The sequence below is a fragment of the Ailuropoda melanoleuca genome, chromosome 7 (assembly GCF_002007445.2).
Source record: "Ailuropoda melanoleuca isolate Jingjing chromosome 7, ASM200744v2, whole genome shotgun sequence".
Taxonomy (NCBI): domain Eukaryota; kingdom Metazoa; phylum Chordata; class Mammalia; order Carnivora; family Ursidae; genus Ailuropoda; species Ailuropoda melanoleuca.
In genome coordinates, this window is record NC_048224.1 from 76,627,184 (window position 1) to 76,645,606 (window position 18,423).

The window sequence follows — 18,423 nt, forward strand, 5'->3', positions numbered from 1 at the left end:
AGGACCCTGGGATCATGACCCGAGCCGAAGGCAGACGCTTCACCAACTGAGCCACCCAGGTGTCCCTGTATGTCAATTTTTTTTTTAAGTGTTGTTTTTCTTTTTTTAAGACTCTTTGTCAGCTGCCCTTAGCAGCTCAGTGAGACCCTATGAATAAGTTAATGGTCAATAGATAAAAGCAGAAATGAAGTGTGCAACTTCCAGCTAGTGCCCTGTAAAAAAAAAGCAGGCAGCCCACTTTCCCTTCTTCCTCTGTCTTGCTGCTTAGAATGTGGACAAAGCAAGAGATCGCTTGTAGGCCAAATGAGGGTGATTCACTGGGGATAAGGGAACAAATAGAAGGAACCTGTGTCCTTGGATGGCCTCAAGGAGCAGAGCTACCATCCTGGCTGGAAATCCCTTGTTTTGGGATGACTACCTGGAAAAGAAATGGAATATCCTATGGTTGCCATGATTAATATGATGTCTCCGTTACATCCAGCCAAACTATATCCTAAAACTAGGTGAAAGGACTGCTAAATGGCATTGAAGATTGCGCATGCTGGAAACGAGGACTCTGTAATGGTATTCTGCAGCTAACGTGACACTATCTCGTGGGGCTCAACCAGCCGCCGTAGTAGGAAAGATGTATTGCAGGCTTGATCTCAGATTCATTTAGTGGAAGAAGAAGATGAGATTAGGGTGCTTTTGAGAGAGTGCTTTCAGTAACAGTGCAGGCTGAGTGGAGGAGAAATGAGGCCAACAAGGAATGGGGTTTTCTCTGAGATTGCCAAGCCAAGTGTTAGAAGAATGAGAGAACACGAGATATTTAAGCTAGGAAACTAGCAGAACTCATCACAACGGATTGTGACGGCCTCAATGTTATTACACTCATGTAATAATATGTTTCAGTAAATCAAGCTCTTTGAAGTCTTGTAAGACCATTCCCAGGCTTCTACCTAAGTGTGATTCGGCGGGGTGGGGAAACAAGCCTGCAGGATTTAATGTCAGAAACATCACTCCAGGAGGGAGTGATGTTCTCACTTCAGGGAGAAGAAAGAAACCCAGTGTGATTTAGTTCAGCTCATCAGCTGGCACAGAGTAATGCTAAAAAGTGGTAATAAAAGAAAAAGAAAACTATAAAATAAATCTTTTGCTTCAGAAGTAGTTAATCCAGACTACTGTGGAGAAAAAGAAGACAACCAACCAGATGGCCCTCAGAAGAACAGTCAAAGGCAACACTGGCCAAAAATTTTAAGTGGTCTATAGTCAAAGACTTAATTATGAATAGGCAAATGCAAAGGGTTCTAACAATCTTACCAAAAATTATATATAAAGATATATTTATACACACATACAAGCTTGTATACAAAACTGAGTGTTGCTTCCATAAGGGAAAATTGGGGCACTGGTGGTATAAAGTAGCAGAATGGGGGGTTCAGTGATTAGGAACCATCTTTTATCAAAATAATCCTTTGTACTGCCTGAATTTTTACCAGTCCATGGATGACTTTTTAAAAAATGTTTTTATTGCAAATGGAAATCTTGTTACAAATTAAGAAGAGTATGTGGTTTATGCTTTTTCCTTTGCTCTCTATTTCAGTTTATGAGAAGAGATGTTTTTACTGATAAATCTTCATTTCCATGTATTTAGCACTTATTTATAGTGCTGTTTCCCCCTGGAGTTTCCTACCATCCATTCTGCGGTAATGTAAACTCCCTCCTGGAGGTGATGAAGGAAGATTATAATCTAAAGACAGCATGACAGGATGATACCAATTCTCTAGCGTTTTATAATTTTCAAAAACAGTCCTGGCTACTTACTCTTCCAACCATCCCATCCCAACAGTTATTTCGTAGATGCAGATACATGCTTGCAGAGATTGTCACTTGCTCAAGACTGCACTGCTAGCTGGATTCAAATCCTGGACTTCGGACTCTAAGTTACTTACTGCACACTGTTAAGTCGTGAGAGCTGTGTACATAATCATGGCGAGGCCAGTGCAGTTTGAGCATGGACTTCACACTTGACAGTGGATGCCCTGTCATAAATAAAGCCTTTGTATACTAACCCTTGGGTTTAGAAGTGTGTTAAAAGCCAAATATTGCACCCTAATTATATTATTTTAGAAAGTACTTCCATGTGCCAATTCATTTGAACCTCAAAACATGGCAAGTATTGTCCCTGGTTTGGATGAGGAAAGAAGCTCAGAGAAGTGACTTGTAAAACAGGTCTGTTGGATGCCAAGACTTGAATTAAATCTTGTCTCCAAAAATGATGCTCTGCCCACAGTAGAATGTTGTTGCTAAAGGAGGAGCTAACACTTCTAAGTGCCTAGTTTCAAACACGGTAGGCACTTCACTATATGCTAAATTTTTTCAAATTTCTGTATGCACACATAATTTTATATAAATACATCAATGTAATTATATTGTGTATACTGAGGATTTCTGGTTTAGGTTCTCCCTTTTGTTTCATTTTTTAGTTCCCCACCCTGTCTTCCACATACTGCCCACCTTCCAGATAACCTATGTCAACGACCTGGCATGTATTCTGCCTTATTTTTTCTATGTTTTGTAAATCTTTAACAGACACATGTACACATATAGCAACTGTCAGTTACATAAAAGTGTGGGCATAGTATACATGTCAGCATATTACTCTTTTATGCTCCAGTGCTGTATAGATAGAAGTCCCCCCAAGTCACTTCTGTGACTCTGATTCATTCCTTTAGATGGGTGCAGAGCACCTCGTGGTAGGAATGTGTCCGCACATTCAATCATTCCACTGTCGATGGCATTTACTTGGTGTCCAGGTTTCTGCCACTATGAACAATGCCACCTCCCTGTAGTGTATCCTTCTGTACTGGTATGTACTGGTGATTCAGTGGCCATGGAATAGATTCTCATAATTGGGATTGTTGAGTCGAGGGAAATAGATATGTGTTTTCTTTAGATATTAATTATATTTCTTTCCCCCCAAGGGCTCTATCACTGCAAATGTCTACTAGCATATCAAGGGAGAATTTCTTTTCCTCTTATTGCCAGCAGGACTTACTGTTTTTGTTTAACTCTTCCTTGATAGATATGTACTGCTAATTGTTACATTTATTAGCATTTCCCTGAATAGTGGGAAATTTGAGTACCTCTTCATATATTTGCTCTGTGAATCACCTAGTCATGTATTTAGGCTTCCTTTTGCTCAATGCGCAAAAGTCTGGTGAATATAAAAATTAACCCTGTCATTTTTTCAACAGATTTTATTTATTTGAGAGAGAGAGAGAGCATGCACGAGTGGTGGGGGAAAGAGCAGAAGGAGAGGGAGAAGCAGGCTCCCCACTGAGCAGGGAGCCCAATGTGGGACTCGATCCCAGGACCCTGAGATCAACACCTGAGCTGAAGGCAGATGCTTAACTGACTGAGCCACCCAGGCAGGTGCTCCCACCCTGTTTTTATTTTTTCCCCAAATCTAAAATTTGCCTATTTACTTCTTTTGTGGTGTTTTTGCCATACAAGATTTTAGTTTTTGTATCTTTTAACATATCTGATATTTCTTTTGTGACTCTTGGGTTTCCAGTGTTGGTTTAAAAGATCCAATTTGGGATCTTTCAAATGATTGTTGATTTATAATTTCTTGTTTCTCTTTCTAGAATTCGAAAACATAATTAGTACAGGTATTGTCAAACTGTCCTAATTTCTTTTGTGTAATTGACGTGGAAAATTTAGTATTCTTTTGTATCATTGTGACTCCTTCAGCTCCTCATTTTCTTTAGGTATGAAAATGAATATTATAATCATGACAACAGATGCTGTTGAATGGCACATACCTTTACCTGTGTTCAGATAGCAATTTAATAAAAAAAAAAGATAGTGATTTATTTTAAAATGAGCTGAACTGCCACACTATAGAAAAGGTTCTGATTAAAATGCTGCTTTTATTAAATTTAAAATTAACAAATGTTTTTTAAAACTATTTTAGTGAAGATATTTGAACTGTTTAATAATTAGATGAGTTGATCTCATTTCCTACTCAGGACATGGACTACTTTCCCCTATTAGCCTAACATTTATCACTTACCCTCCAAATAATCACTTGTATTATTCTAAAGCATTAGAGATGAATGGTTTTTGTTATTGTATACTGCATCAAAATAAACAAATCTTCCCTCTTTCATAGCTTTACCCTAGTAATACAGAAATGCATGCAGCCTTACTTAAGACGTGAAAAACCACCAGAAGAGAAGTTATGACTAGTGAGATTTTCTGTTTTCCTCTCTTATAATTGCATCTTATATCATTTACTGTCCTCAAATTGGAGGCTACAGCCAGGACTAATAAGATTTTAGCCCAGCAGCCTTTGAAGATCTAATAACAAACAGGATATATTAATAGTATTATATTAATTAACATTAAGCATTTGCACAAAAATGTATTATTACTTATTACAATTATATAAAAAATATACATACCTGAACTTCCCCATCATGTTGATTAGAATCATCTGTGGGGGGACTGTACCTGGGACAGCATTATTTCCTCCAGAAAGTGAAGGAACCGGAGTCTTAAGGAAATCAGTATTTTTCTAAGATCAACAAAAGTTGTCTGCTACTATGAAAAGTCAGGTTTGCTTTTAGCAGGGCAGCGCTCAGAGACCCTTTTTTCCAGGCTCCTATTATACTTACAAAGATGGCTTTTTCTTTCTAAAAGGGGAGGGGAGGTGGCACTTGGGTGGCTCAGTTGGTTAAGCAACCTACTCTTGGTTTCTGCTCAGGTAATGATTTCAGGGTCTGGAATGGCACCGGTGTCGGGCTCTGCACTCAGTGTGGAAAACAGACTTCATTTCATGAACACCCTGCCTTTTGTGCTAGGAAATGGAGCCTTGTGTCCAGGTATGTGCCTGAGAAAAGCCAGGCATTCCTCTATCGAAGTACCCTTTCCTCTAACTTACATTGAAACGGTATGTTACTGTCTTCTATTTCTCATTCATGCCATTGAAAAGCAACAGTTGATAATTGCCCTTTACTCACTAGTCCCAGACATTTGCTACCTGCAAACAGGACATAAAGTCCATCCAGTATCTCATTTCTTGAACATTTCTGGCTTTGTCTGCAATTAGAAAATGACTACAGCCCCTGCCCAGGACGGGCATTGCCTATTCTAAACCAGTAGGAGAACTTAAAACTGAGACACATGGAGCAACTCTCAGGCGCTCACTTTGAAGAAGGCTGGGTGCTCTCTGACCACCAAGCACCCGGCCATGAGCTCTACTAGATGCAAGCTGAAGATCAGATGCTGGGATCAGCACAGTAACTGTGCAAACACAGCAGCGCAGGGACAGCAATGTCCTCAGAAGCTAGTGCCACCTTCCTGTCTACACTGTACCCTTGCTTGGAAATGGAATAGCTCACATCTGCTATTAATAATCGGAAGCAGGAACTGGTCTATTTCTAGCAACCAAAATAGCAAGCCCTCCCACGTAGTCTAGGAGAGAGACACAAGTATTCTGAACAGAGATCTCCTGTGGAGCTGGTGTTCTGGCAAATCATCTTGAGCCAGGATACTGACCAGAACCAGAGTAGCAACTATACAATAATACATTGGAGGTGCTTTCAAATACGCATGCCTGAACCGTGTGAGAAGACGCTACTCTCACCTGAGGCCTCCTGAGGGATCCAAGATGAAGTCACATCAACATTCCAAACATAACAATGGTGAGGACCCCCATTTTGGTTATCCAACAAACCACCTCAAAGCATGATGGCTTAAAATAACCATCTTTTTGTTGACATTGCTCTCATGCTGCGGGCTGGCTGAGCTCAGCTGAGGGGTTCTGGTGGTCGGGCTTGGGGTGTCTCATGAGGCTGCATTCAGAGGGGAGCACAGCTGTGACTGGAACACGCAGGGTGGCCTCTCAGTCCTCCAAGCAAGACTTGGCAAACGGACCACCCTGGCCCGGGCCAAATTCGACCCGCAACCTGTTTCTGTTCCACCGCAGGCTACGAAGAGTTTTTACATTTTTAAATGGTTGAAGAAAATCAAAAGGAAAATGTTTCGTGATATGCGAAAAATATTGAAATTCAAATTTCAGTGTCCATAACATTTTACCGGAGCCCGGCTACACTCACTGTTTGCATACTGTTTACAGCTGCTTTCGCTCTGCAACGGTGGAGCGGAGCACTTGCCACTCTTGGTTGCCACACCAGAATTCCTTATGCTTCTTTCTAATCTTAACCGAAATTTACATTTTGAAAATAAATGCTTGGAATAAAAACAATTTTAACTGTGTAACTGTCAAAGCTACCTTTCTTTGCTACTGCAGTGTGGCTGAATACCTATTTCCAAACCAAATCATAAGCATGCTTCTCTTACCCCACCAGCTACAGCATGGTCATTGCACATGCAATTGGAGGCTTGCAATTATTTTATTTCAAAGACAAATGAGGGGTGCGTGAGCTGCTCAGTCAGTTAGGCGTCTGCCTTTGGCTCAGGTCATGATCCTGGGGTCCTGGGTTAGAGCCCCTGCTAAGCAGGGAGCCTGCTTCTCCCTCTGTCCCTCCCCCCGCTCATGCTCCCTCTCTCTTGCCTGTGCTGTCTCTCCAAAAAAAATAAAATCTTTAAAAAAGAAGAAAAAAAGGAGAAATGAAATACTTGCTTTTTTAAAAAAAGGGGAACTGGAAACAAATATCATTTCTGCCTTTACAATGTGAACCCCAAATGTCTTTCTAAACAATACGTGGAAAACGATGGACACGCATAGATAGAATCCTTGCCCTTAAAAAGCTCCCAATCTGGCAGATGGTTGGACAAGTAAACAGTGTGGTGCAGGAATGAATAAGTGACCATTGATGAGCACAAGTATGATGGCAGCAGAGAGAGCAGGCATCCAATGTGGCTTAGGAAGGTCTTGGGTGACTTGCTAAGGGAACTGATGGGAAGGAAGACAAGGTGGACTGGGCCCAGAAGCCTTCCCAGGTACCCACCTAGGGCCTGATGGTGATGCCACTGCTTGACCTTCCAGCAACCTGCCACAACCGATAACGCACTGACCTTTGTTGGTGTACTCATTCGTCTTCCTCCACAAGCTTGTAAATTCCTTTAAAGGCAGAAACTGTGTTGTGTGTCATTGCGTCTACAGTGGCTGACACATAAGAACAATCTGATAAATGAATATGCAGGGGTTTCTAGGATGAAAATATCCTTTATCTAAGTAAAGTTAATGTTTAAAGACTGCCTGTATGTCTATGCCATGATATCTTAAAAAGATCTGTACTAGTTAGTGTTTGAAATGCCAATACCAAAATATTAGAGGCAGGAACAGGTCAGGAACCATGAAGAGGCAAACGCAGACGAGACACAATCACATAAACTCACAGCTTAAACGGGAGGTCTCATAACCCCTGCCTACATCTGTACCAGAATAGCTTTTCATTTGTTTATAGTTTGGAAGTCCACAAATACCTCTTTTGAATAAAGGGCACACTTTTTAAAGTGAAAAAGGAAAACCTTGATCGAGTTAATAAGAAGGCCAAGCTGGGGTGCCTGGGTGGCTCAGTCGTTAAGTGTCTGCCTTCGGCTCAGGTCATGATCCCAAAATCCTGGGATCAAGTCGAACATCATCGGGCTCCCTGCTCAGCGGGAAGCCTGCTTCTCTCTCTCCCACTCCCCCTGCTTGTGTTCCCTCTCTCGCTCTCTTCTGCCAAATGGGTAAAATCTTTAAGATAAAAAAAAAAAAAAAAAAGAAGGCAAGGCTTCTTAAAATATTTTCATATTTTCCCCCTCCATTTTAAGACTAGAAAGAAATGGAAGGAATTAAGAATTTCCTCCTGGATTTTATCTTACCTTTTCCTCACTAGTCATCTTTAGCACCTCCTGAAACATAATATATAGGTACAATGAACAGATGTTTACAATAATAAAATTGTTCTTTCCTATATATCGCAATATCACATAATATTTGCCGCTATCCAGAAAAAAAAGCTTCTATGTATATCCTCTCTAAAATTACCACAAGGTATCTCCAAGATGCTATACTTAATGCCAGGGATACCAAGATGTTTAATTCAAAACCACTACCTAATTTCTCTATAGCATGTTGGATTTTAAAAGCACTTCATTTTCAAAATAAGATGTCTTAAGATCACCTTAAGGCTTCACATGCAGTGATCCTTCTATGATGTTTGTAGGGAAAAATGAGCCAGAACCATATAGGTACAGTATTGTTTATTATAAACAATCACATAACAGTATAAGTGTGCATTGAAAGGATAATTGAAGCTTAGATATGATTATCAAAAGCATTACTTAAATAGAAATAGTTTCTTTTCTTTTTGGTTTGTGTTACATTAATTTGAACTTAACATATGTCAGGATCCCCTAACTCTTGTCATACAGTTCAACTGCTAAATCATAATAGGGGAAGACAAATTTGGAATGCGTATTATAGTTTGCTTTAGTTGTTGAATATATATGCCAAATATTCAGGACCCATTCAAAAGTTAAGCAGGTGTTTAAAGTCTAGCAGGTGATATTTATAAAATGCTTTTGTTGTTGCTTCTAATCCCTTAGATGACAATGAAAAGGGGATTCTAAGTGCTAGTGCTATGTTGTTGTTCAACTTTTCCTGATTGATACTGAATGTTAAAAAAAAAAAAAAGTAAATGTGTTGAAAAGTGACATCTTTATAGTTCCAAAGCACTGGAAGATAGTAAAATATCATCTAACTAAAACAAACTTCTCACATCTCAATTTTTAAACAGGAAAAGAACAGAAAACAGGCTTGAACAACACAACAAATGTTCTGGGTCTTCAGAGCAGGCCAAAACGTTGTTCTCTACTGCACGACCCTTGTCCATGGCAACCTTAAAAATGTTTGGCATTGTTGGTGCCTTTAAATGGCTAGCACGTCCACTTTGCTAGTTATCCTATAAAAGAATGCTATTATATTTTGGGGGGATTGTGCATCTCAAGGATTGAATGCTACATGAGCAAATGTGGAAGTGTGAAAGAAAATGCTACATTACAACTTTGGACGAATCCTGCCAGCAAAAAATGTTAAAAGGCTGATGAGAACGTGACTAGTTACAGTGACCAAAGGGTTAACTTCTCTGAATTTCATTTGTATCCTAATACAGACTTTTGGTGAGACAGGACCTGTGATGACACAAATGTACCACTTTAATCATTTGTTTTTCAAAGGAGTGACACAGGCTTGCTGGAATATTTTGTCCTTGTTTCCCAAACCTGCATGAACATCCAGGTTTGTTAATTTTTTTTAATGTAATTTGTAAGTAACCAGTTATGATTAATTCTGCAAAGGTAAAAGGTTATAAGAGGATGAGTTTGAGCATTTGTGAAGAGATCAAGAAAACTATGTTAGTTCTCTGGAGCAAAAACCATGTGTACTTATGCTCTCACAGAGCTGTACTTATATGAGGAAGATTCACCGTATTGATGCCTTTTCTAAGAGGAAATGGGGGAAAACTAGAAAATTGGGAAGTAAGGGGAGAAAAACAACTTTGGGGCACTGAAGAAAAGTAGCATTTTTCCAAGGAAGCCTTCATCTCTTACCTGATTGCTCAGAAGAGAAGGGAAATAAGTTTCAAAATAGAGATAAGAGATCAGTTCTATTTTTTTTTTTTTTTTTGAGCAAAAGAAAGACCGCAGGTTTTGTTTTGTATTAAAAGCTCTGAAACATGAAGATGTCTACACAGGTTTACTAACAGACTCTCAGCTCCAGCGTCTGGGGCTGCCTCTGGTTTACATTTGATTCCACAGTACCTAACACCGTACCCGGCCCGTACAGGGACACAATACATAGTTGATGAACCAATGAACTACGGGGTTTTCTAAACACTAAATGGACCAACTAGTTTTAACGTAGAATGTACTATTTTCTATTGCATATATGAAAGTTTCTATTAGATAACACTACTCCTTACAAGAGGTGACAGTAGTAGCTCACTCATATATATCTTTTTCACAGGATCATTTCTACCTTGAATACAATTTACTGAGAAGCAACTACTGTGTGTGCTAATTCTAAAAAGAGTTGAGATAGAATGCATAAATGGAGAAACATCTTGGATTACTGAAGTACCGTCTGTTACAAGCATAATTACCTTCTTAAATTATACATTTTTAAGAGGGTGTGAAATATTTTTCGAAGCAATGTAGTGTTTAGTGGGTGGGAATTATATATATATATTTATATATGAAAGTACCTAGAAATGTGGGGAATTTTCCTCTCCTCTCTTTATCACCCAAGAGTAAATAAGAACAGGTTTTTAATACCGTATATATATATGTATTTTAAATGTCCCACTCTTCAGTACCACTGTTCCCCAGATATTATAGGGGTTATGAAATTATTATTTTATTTGGGAAGTTATTTCCAGGTGTGTCTTCAGCTTTATAAGAGGCTACCAGATGTGACCAGCAGATGGAGACACTTAAGTTATATAACTCATTAATTTGACCCCAGCAATGTGTCCAGATCTTCTCAAAGGCTCCACCACTGTTTTAGTCATCTGTACATAGTATGTGCCAACATGTAGGGGAAGTGAGGCAAAAGGATTGCCCTCGCCACGAAGTCTTCTCATGGGAATGTGAGAAGGTGTGAGTAAACATACAATGCTTTTGTCCAATCCTCTTACTTTACTGCTTCTTTCCCACCTAGGATTTACACACACGGTCCTCTAGCTCACTGTGCAGACTCTGAAGTCAGCCAGACTGCCTGACTGGGATAACCAGGAAAACAGGGGCCCGATTTCCCACGTGGAAAGCAAGTGTCTCCCTGGGTGACTCTCCTAGACGAAGTTCTGGTCTTATTTTGCAATTTGGGAATACAGCTCATTTCATGCTTTTTTCATATAAATCTTCGCATGTATTAGACTTTTTTTTTTTTTTTTTACAGTGGTAGATCATGAAGCAACATGATTCCCAGCTTCACAGTCTCTTTTCCAATCACAGTTTAAATCTGTTTCAAATGTACCATTATTATCAGCACAATAGTCCAGCTACAGGTATTGCAACTTGGGAAAGAAGTAATTTATGTGACTCATCTTACATAATTAATTTTACAAGCTTGGTGTTTTGTTTTGTTTTTTTCCTTCTTGCCAATAGCACTAAAAGTGAGATTGTTAAATGCCATGGGTTTGATTGCTTTCTTGTGTCTGAAAGTATTACTCGCTCTAGTGCTGCTAGCACCCTGATTTGTACGATATAAGCAGTTTTGATATTTTTCTGGTAGGCCACACAACATGTCTTATAATGACACGGCTGACTAACGCTGCCTTTTTTTTTTTGGCCAACATTTTTCAAATTCTATTGACACAGTCGACTTTCATTTGCTTCCTCCCACAAAAGAAGCCGCTTCTCATTATAGCAGAGGCATGAAAAACCTGCTTTTCTAATCACATTGTCCTGGCATCAGGTTAACTAGAAATTCTAGCATAAAACTGGTGATAAAAAATATGAATAGTATATATTATATGTATTTACATATGTACTTAGAAACTTCAGTTAGTTGCAAATCTGAAATGGTATATAAGCCACTGCCTGCAATAGCATCTATTCTATAGAAATGTAGATTAAGACGTGACTGGCTGTTAAGACACTGAAGAAATTGGGTTATGGGGAGAGCCCATCTGAGTCAGAACTTTGTCCAACCACTGCAGTGGTCCATGAAGATGAATCTCAATCCAGCAGGGGGTGCTCGTGACATCCTGGCGATGATACTCAGCTCCCCAGCCCTGGAAAGCAAGAACAGAGCCAAGAGTGATGGTGCCAGACTTTCGGTTGGCCTCTAGACGTGTGAGGCGGGTGGCAAGGCACACAGAGCCCACGCACCAGAGCAGCTCCTGAGACCTGGGAGAGCGTGCACTCCACCTTCCTCTAGGTACAGGACAATTTTTGCATCAACGAGACACCCTGAGATGAGTCCAAATCAAAGGATTCCCTCTGGGTTCACAGCTCAATACGTGGACTGAGGGTGGTCTGCTCTCTAGTCATGTCGGAAACACTGGCAAATCATTTTCTCTTCCACAAGGGAAGGAGCCTGATTTTATGTTCAACCCTGCCTGCTAAAGACAGTGTTTTGCCCAAACCAATGCTCACTACAGACCAGTGAATGGATCTGAAAGGTGTAAAGACAGAAGTGAGGGTGCTCTTAATTATTCAGGGTTAGCTAACAAAGCTTGTTTCTCCTCTCTCTCTCTCTGGCTCACTTTTGGCAGTTTCCCATTTATTACCATTCATGGGAGAGACAGGAAAAATAAAAAATAAATGTGTCTATCTTTTTTCTCTATGTTATACATCAGTGACAAGTTATTTTAAAAATGAAGAGACATCACACATCACTGTTATTGAGAAGAGTGATTATCTGTAGTTCTTAAAAAAAATTGGATTTCAACACAACCATGCTGCCTGATCACACTTTACATTTGTGACCACAAGCTTCGAGTGTACCTCTGATGACACCTGCGATCAAATGACACTCCCCCAGTCCCTGTCTGTCCCCACACCCCCAATGACTGCTCACTCCTGCTCCTAAAACCTCTAACACCCACTTCCCCAGTCTGTGAATGATAATCTTCTTTTTTAAAATTCTTTACTTAAATTCAATTTAGTTATACTGTATTATTAGTTTCTCCTCCTCAACATACTTTCTTCTTTTGGTTTAAAGGGCACCTTACTTCCTTAGTTTTACTACTACTTTGGTTACTCTCTCTCTCTTTTCTTTGCTGGTTCTTTCTCTTTTCCCCCATTTTTAAGGTTGAAGTATCCTAGGGCTCCGTCTCGGAGGCCCTGTTCTTCTCTGTTAAACTCACACTGTTGGCAATTCCATCCGGGCTCATCGATAAATACTGTGCAAATGCTGACAACTCCTAAACTGACATCTCCAGCCCAGCCCTCTGTCCCTAAGTCCGGGCTCATATATCTAACTGTCCACTCAGCATCTCCACTTAGATGTGTATCAGACATAACAGAGTTATTCCCACGAAAACTGAAGTCTTAATCTTCTATCTACACTTGACCCACCTGCATCTTCTCCTTCCCGCTGGAGGCAACTTCATCTCTCTAACTCCTCCTTTCACCTACCCCCCATGCAATCACCTGCACAACTCAGAACCCTTCCCCTTCCTACACCTTGTATGAGAATGCCCCTCCCAGCGGGAGCAACCGTCATCTCTCATCTGAATACTGCACTGGCCGCCTAGCTGTTCTCTCTGCTTTCACCCTTGCCTGCATAATATCTGCACTCCACAGAGCAGCTGTAGTGATCCTTTAAAAATATAAGTCAGATCATGAAATTCTCGGCTCAAATCCCTTCAGGAGTTCCCCATCTTGTTAGAGTAAAAGCTGAAATCCTTGCAGTGGATCTCACTGCCCGCCCCTCCCCACCGGCTCCCTGACTCATGCTCCAGGCACCCTGGCTGCCTCCCTCCTACAAATGTCAGGGTAAGCTCTTGCAGTATGGTTTGCCCTTCCTCTGTGTCTACTGCTTCTCCTCCAGACACCCTTATGACTTAACTCCCTCGTCTCCTTCAAGTCCCCACGGAGGCTCACCCTGCCCACCTTTTTAAAACCTGCAACCTACCCCTACCCCAGCACTCCAATTCCCCATACCCTGCTCTATGTTTTTCTTTCCATTGACGTTCTTTATTATAGCTGTTGTCTCGTGTCTGTCTCTCTCTACTGGAATATTGATGCCATGAGGGCAGAGATCTTGAGTAATCACTGATGTATCCCAATGCCTAGAATGGCACCTCAGGTGTTGTTCGTGGTAGGTGCTCAATAATATCTTATTGACTGAATGAGTCCTAGGATCAGTAAAAATCAAAGCTAAAAGATGCCTTAAAGACGATCGAGTCCATCACCTCTCAGTGGTAGCCACCAGTGTTTAGTCCTATAATTTATTTTAATTTTAATAACGTGTTTTATTCAATCTATCTAAAATATTATCCTATCAATAGATAATTGATATGAAATTACTAATGAGACATTTTACATTATTTCTATGTGTACTGTCTTCCTCCTCCGCCCGCCCTGGTTTTGTTGAGATATAATTGATATATATTGTCTTAGTTTTACATGTACACGTAATGATTGGATATATGCATACATTGCAAGATGATCACAATACGTTTAGTTAACATCCATCACCTCACATACTTACCCATTTTTCCCCTATGATGAGGACTTTTAAATTTCTTTTAAACTGATTGTCTGTTGTGACATTTGCAAAATTAGTAACCATTTTCTGTGAATTGTACAGCTTTATGAAATAGATCTACCTGATCTTAGGACAATCACATGTCTATGCAAGCTTCTGTGCCAGTGACATAATTACCTCTGACATACTGGCATTTCATCCTCATTTTAAAAACATGGACCTGGAAAAAATAACTATGAGTCAAATGATTGTTCGTTAATGGCAATTTAATGCCCTCTGCTGGCTCCAAAGGATCAGAACATTTAGAAAGATTTCCAGGTTATTTGCTAATGGCTTTACAACATAAAAACACTTTTAAAGCTTAGCAGTAAATTTGCTTTGTCATCATGAAAGAAATGGTTTCAAAAAGCCATTTTTTTAAATTGGAAACTATATCCTCGATTGTTATTTTTAAAATAATTACTAAAATTATAAATACAATAAAAGTTAGAGTATAGAAAAACAGGACAATTCTTTTTCACGGTAATCTTAAAGGATTCATAAATTTTACTTTGAAAAAAGCCTGGAACAAGCCTTCCTGATTTCTTGGATGGATATGCAACAACGTGAAAACTGTCACCTAGACCCAGAGTCTGATAAACAAGCTTGGATTCTGGAATATTAGAATTATTTGCCAGTGCCTTGCAAGAGATCAAACAGCCAAAGACTTCAGCGTGCAAATCCCGGTGGCTTCCTTCCCACTAACTTCCTTGGTTCTCCGAAGCCTTCGCACCAACGTTAGTTAAGATCTAATTCGAGAAATTCAATAAATATTCTTAAACAGAACATCTACTACTCGCTCAGAGTTAATTATGCCCCACATAATATTTCTACCCCAATTTCTTTATGCCTTTACAACAGCACTTAATGTACACCAGCTTGTCTTAGAGCCACTACCGTCTGTTTTGTAGCTTACTTATAAATACGATCTCCTATGTTGGCCTGTATGCTAAGAGTCAGGGCAATGTTGTATTTAACTCAGATAAATTTGACAACATTTATTGAGAGACAACAGTGCTCAGCAACTTGAGAGATGAAAAAAAAAACCAAAACCCTCCGTGGCATTAAATCCTGTACAATTATCATTGTCACTTTCTCTTCTGCATGAAAAAAATCCGATTACCACCTTAACTTGTTCTTCCTTCAAAAGTAAAACGTTCAAGAATTTTCTTGTAACTGCTCAACGAGAGCTGCTACTCCTCGAGGGGCTCTTCCTTGGAACAACTGAACAGCGTTCCAAAAAGAAACCCCCAAAACCAACCACCATGAAAACCCTGCAGCCGACTTGAACTGCAGTATGGCTGCCACATCACCCAAAGAGTGCTTTTTGGTTTTATTTTTGTCTTTTGTCTTCCACCGTGCTATCGGCAGGCAGGCACTGCTTACCTTGACAAAGCTCATGCGGATAGTGCACATCTTCGTTAACTCATAGACGACCTCAAATCCGTGGTGCACGGACTGCGCCAGCAGCTGAGCGAAGAGCTGGTTGTTGAAGATCTTGAGGCTGCAGCCGCTGGGGATCTTGCAGACGGTGGCTGGGTGGAAGCCGTGCTGGTAGTTGCAGTTCCGGCTCTGCACGAAGATGCTGCTGTCGCTCACACACTCGGCGTACACCTCGCCCCCGACGTAGTATAAATGCACACCTACGGGGTAAACACAGCATCCCTCAAGCACCAGCCTCGTGTTTCGTTTAGGGTTCACACCATTCCCTTCTCCGGGCGACCGCAAGGTGTGTGAGTATCTACTGTGAAATTAATTTTAATATCACCAGCCATAGTAAGAAGTGTGATCAAAATGCCCACATGTTCTAATTATACTGTGGTTTGTTTGTTTTTTTCCATGAGTCCATTTAAAAGTGGATTGCAGGGGCACCGGGGTGGCTCAGCCGTTAAGCGTCTGCCTTCGGCTCAGGTCATGATCTCAGGGTCCTGGGATAGAGCCCTGCGTCAGGATCCCTGTTCGGCGGGAAACCTACTTCTCCCTCTCCCACTCCCCCTGCTTGTGTTCCCTCTCTCATTTTCTCTCTCTCTGTCAAATAAATAAAATTTAAAAAAAATAAATAAAAAATAAAAGTGGATTGCACCCGTTTGCGATGACCGCTGAGGCGCTCGTGTACTGCTCTTTCTGTCACTCTTGATCTCATGCTTACTCACTCTGAAAGTAAGCTCTCATAACACTAGATGCAAAATAAATATACGACGCAGGAAATGGCACAGGGCCCTTCAGGTACATGTATCAGTAAAAAAAATAGAAACTGGGTACAGTTAATATGGAAATGTCACTTAAGTGCATACACTAAACCCACTTTAGAGGTAACAATAAATGAAGTTTACATTTGATTTTAACCACAATTCGAATCAATTTGTCTTAATACCTCAAAGAGATCTATTTCATGTAAGAACTTGTCACCTACTATTATAGATCACAGAAATAATGCCTTTCTTTATTTTACTTAGGAACAACGAAATTCTTGTCACCTTTTCAGATACAAAGACTCACAATCAGGAATGGGAGAATATATTTGCAAAGGACACTACAGATAAAGGACTGGTATCCAAGATCTACAAAGAACTTCTCAAACTCCAATACACGAGAAACAAATAAACAAATCAAAAAATGGGCAGAAGATATGAACAGACACTTTTCCAATGAAGACATACAAATGGCTAACAGACACATGAAAAAATGTTCAAAATCATTAGCCATCAGGGAAATTCAAATCAAAACCACACTGAGATACCACCTTACGCCAGTTAGAATGGCAAAGATAGACAAGGCAAGAAACAACAATTGTTGGAGAGGATGTGGAGAAAGGGGATCCCTCCTACATTGTTGGTGGGAATGCAAGTTGGTACAGCCACTCTGGAAAACAGTGTGGAGGTCCCTTAAAAAGTTAAAAATTGAACTACCCTATGACCCAGCCATTGCACTACTGGGTGTTTACCCCAAAGATACAGACGTAGTAAAGAGAAGGGCCATATGCACCCCAATGTTCATAGCTGCATTGTCCACAATAGCCAAATCATGGAAGGAGCCGAGATGCCCTTCAACAGATGACTGGATTAAGAAGCTGTGGTCCATATATACAATGGAATATTACTCAGCTATCAGAAAGAACGAATTCTCAACATTTGCTGCAACATGGACGGCACTGGAGGAGATAATGCTAAGTGAAATAAGTCAAGCAGAGAAAGACAATTATCATACGATTTCTCTCATCTATGGAACATAAGAACTAGGAAGATCGGTAGGAGAAGAAAGGAATAGAAAAGGGGGGTAATCAGAAGGGGGAATGAAGCATGAGAGACTATGGACTCTGAGAAACAAACTGAGGGCTTCAGAGGGGAGGGGGGTGGGGGAATGGGATAGACTGGTGATGGGTAGTAAGGAGGGCGCGTACTGCATGGTGCACTGGGTGTTGTATGCAACTAATGAAGCATCGAACTTTACATCAGAATCCGTACTCTATGGTGACTAACATAATATAATAAAAAATCATTAATATAAAAAAAAGACTCACAAAATGTCGCTTATTTTAATTCACCTCATATTTTTGGACTTCAAAAGCAAAACATCATCCTGAGATTGGTGCTGCCCACACTAATTTTCATTCCAGATTAAATGTGAGTTGACGCTCTCCCTTCACGTGTCTGGGTTTAAGACTTAACATACATTTGTAGCAAGGGACTGGGGTTAGATAAAACGAAGTAGTTCTAGTCTAGTGAGCATTAAATCCCAGCCCAGTTTTCCACCAGCCTTTCAGCAGAAGCAAAATTCTCCAGCATTAAGTGTCAAGGTGATTGCAAATACGATCGCCATTCGGTCACAAGGGGTTCATAGAAATGATCCAGAACACACGTAGACTGATATATTTTGGATCTCCTCAAACTGAAAAGACCCATTTTTACATATAGCATTTACAGACCCCCAGGGGGTTCTGCATAGCTGTGCATTTAGGAAACCTCACTGAGAGGGCCAGCTGCTGGGTGCCCCTGTCAGGTTCTAAGGAGCACTCGGGGTGACAATGCATTAGTTGTGACTGCCTCCCAGCATACTTATTGTTTCCTTTTCCCATCTCCTTTCCCTTAATACAACTTTAGAAAAGAATGGTTTTCAGCCCTGTGTATTCCGGCCACATCACTGGAGACTGGTCAGGAGTCACAGAGCGGAAGGACAGCATTTGATGCTCAGTCCAGCGCCCCCTCTCACCACCAACATTGGACGGGCCTCCT

At 40.5% G+C, this 18,423-nt stretch overlaps 1 protein-coding gene across 2 annotated transcripts in view; it reads right to left on the bottom strand.

The window, feature by feature from the left end:
• Nucleotides 1-9,605: 9,605 nt before the first annotated feature.
• Nucleotides 9,606-18,423, bottom strand: part of SMAD9 (SMAD family member 9) — a 72,940-nt gene continuing 64,122 nt past the window's right edge. For both annotated transcript variants that reach the window (XM_002930645.4, XM_011217477.3), the window contains 2 exons: nt 15,578-15,834; nt 9,606-11,729 (listed from right to left, as the gene is read on the bottom strand). In XM_002930645.4, coding sequence (XP_002930691.1) covers nt 11,586-11,729; nt 15,578-15,834 — 401 coding nt within the window. In that variant the 3' untranslated portion in view covers nt 9,606-11,585. The remainder of the gene's footprint in view (nt 11,730-15,577; nt 15,835-18,423) is intronic.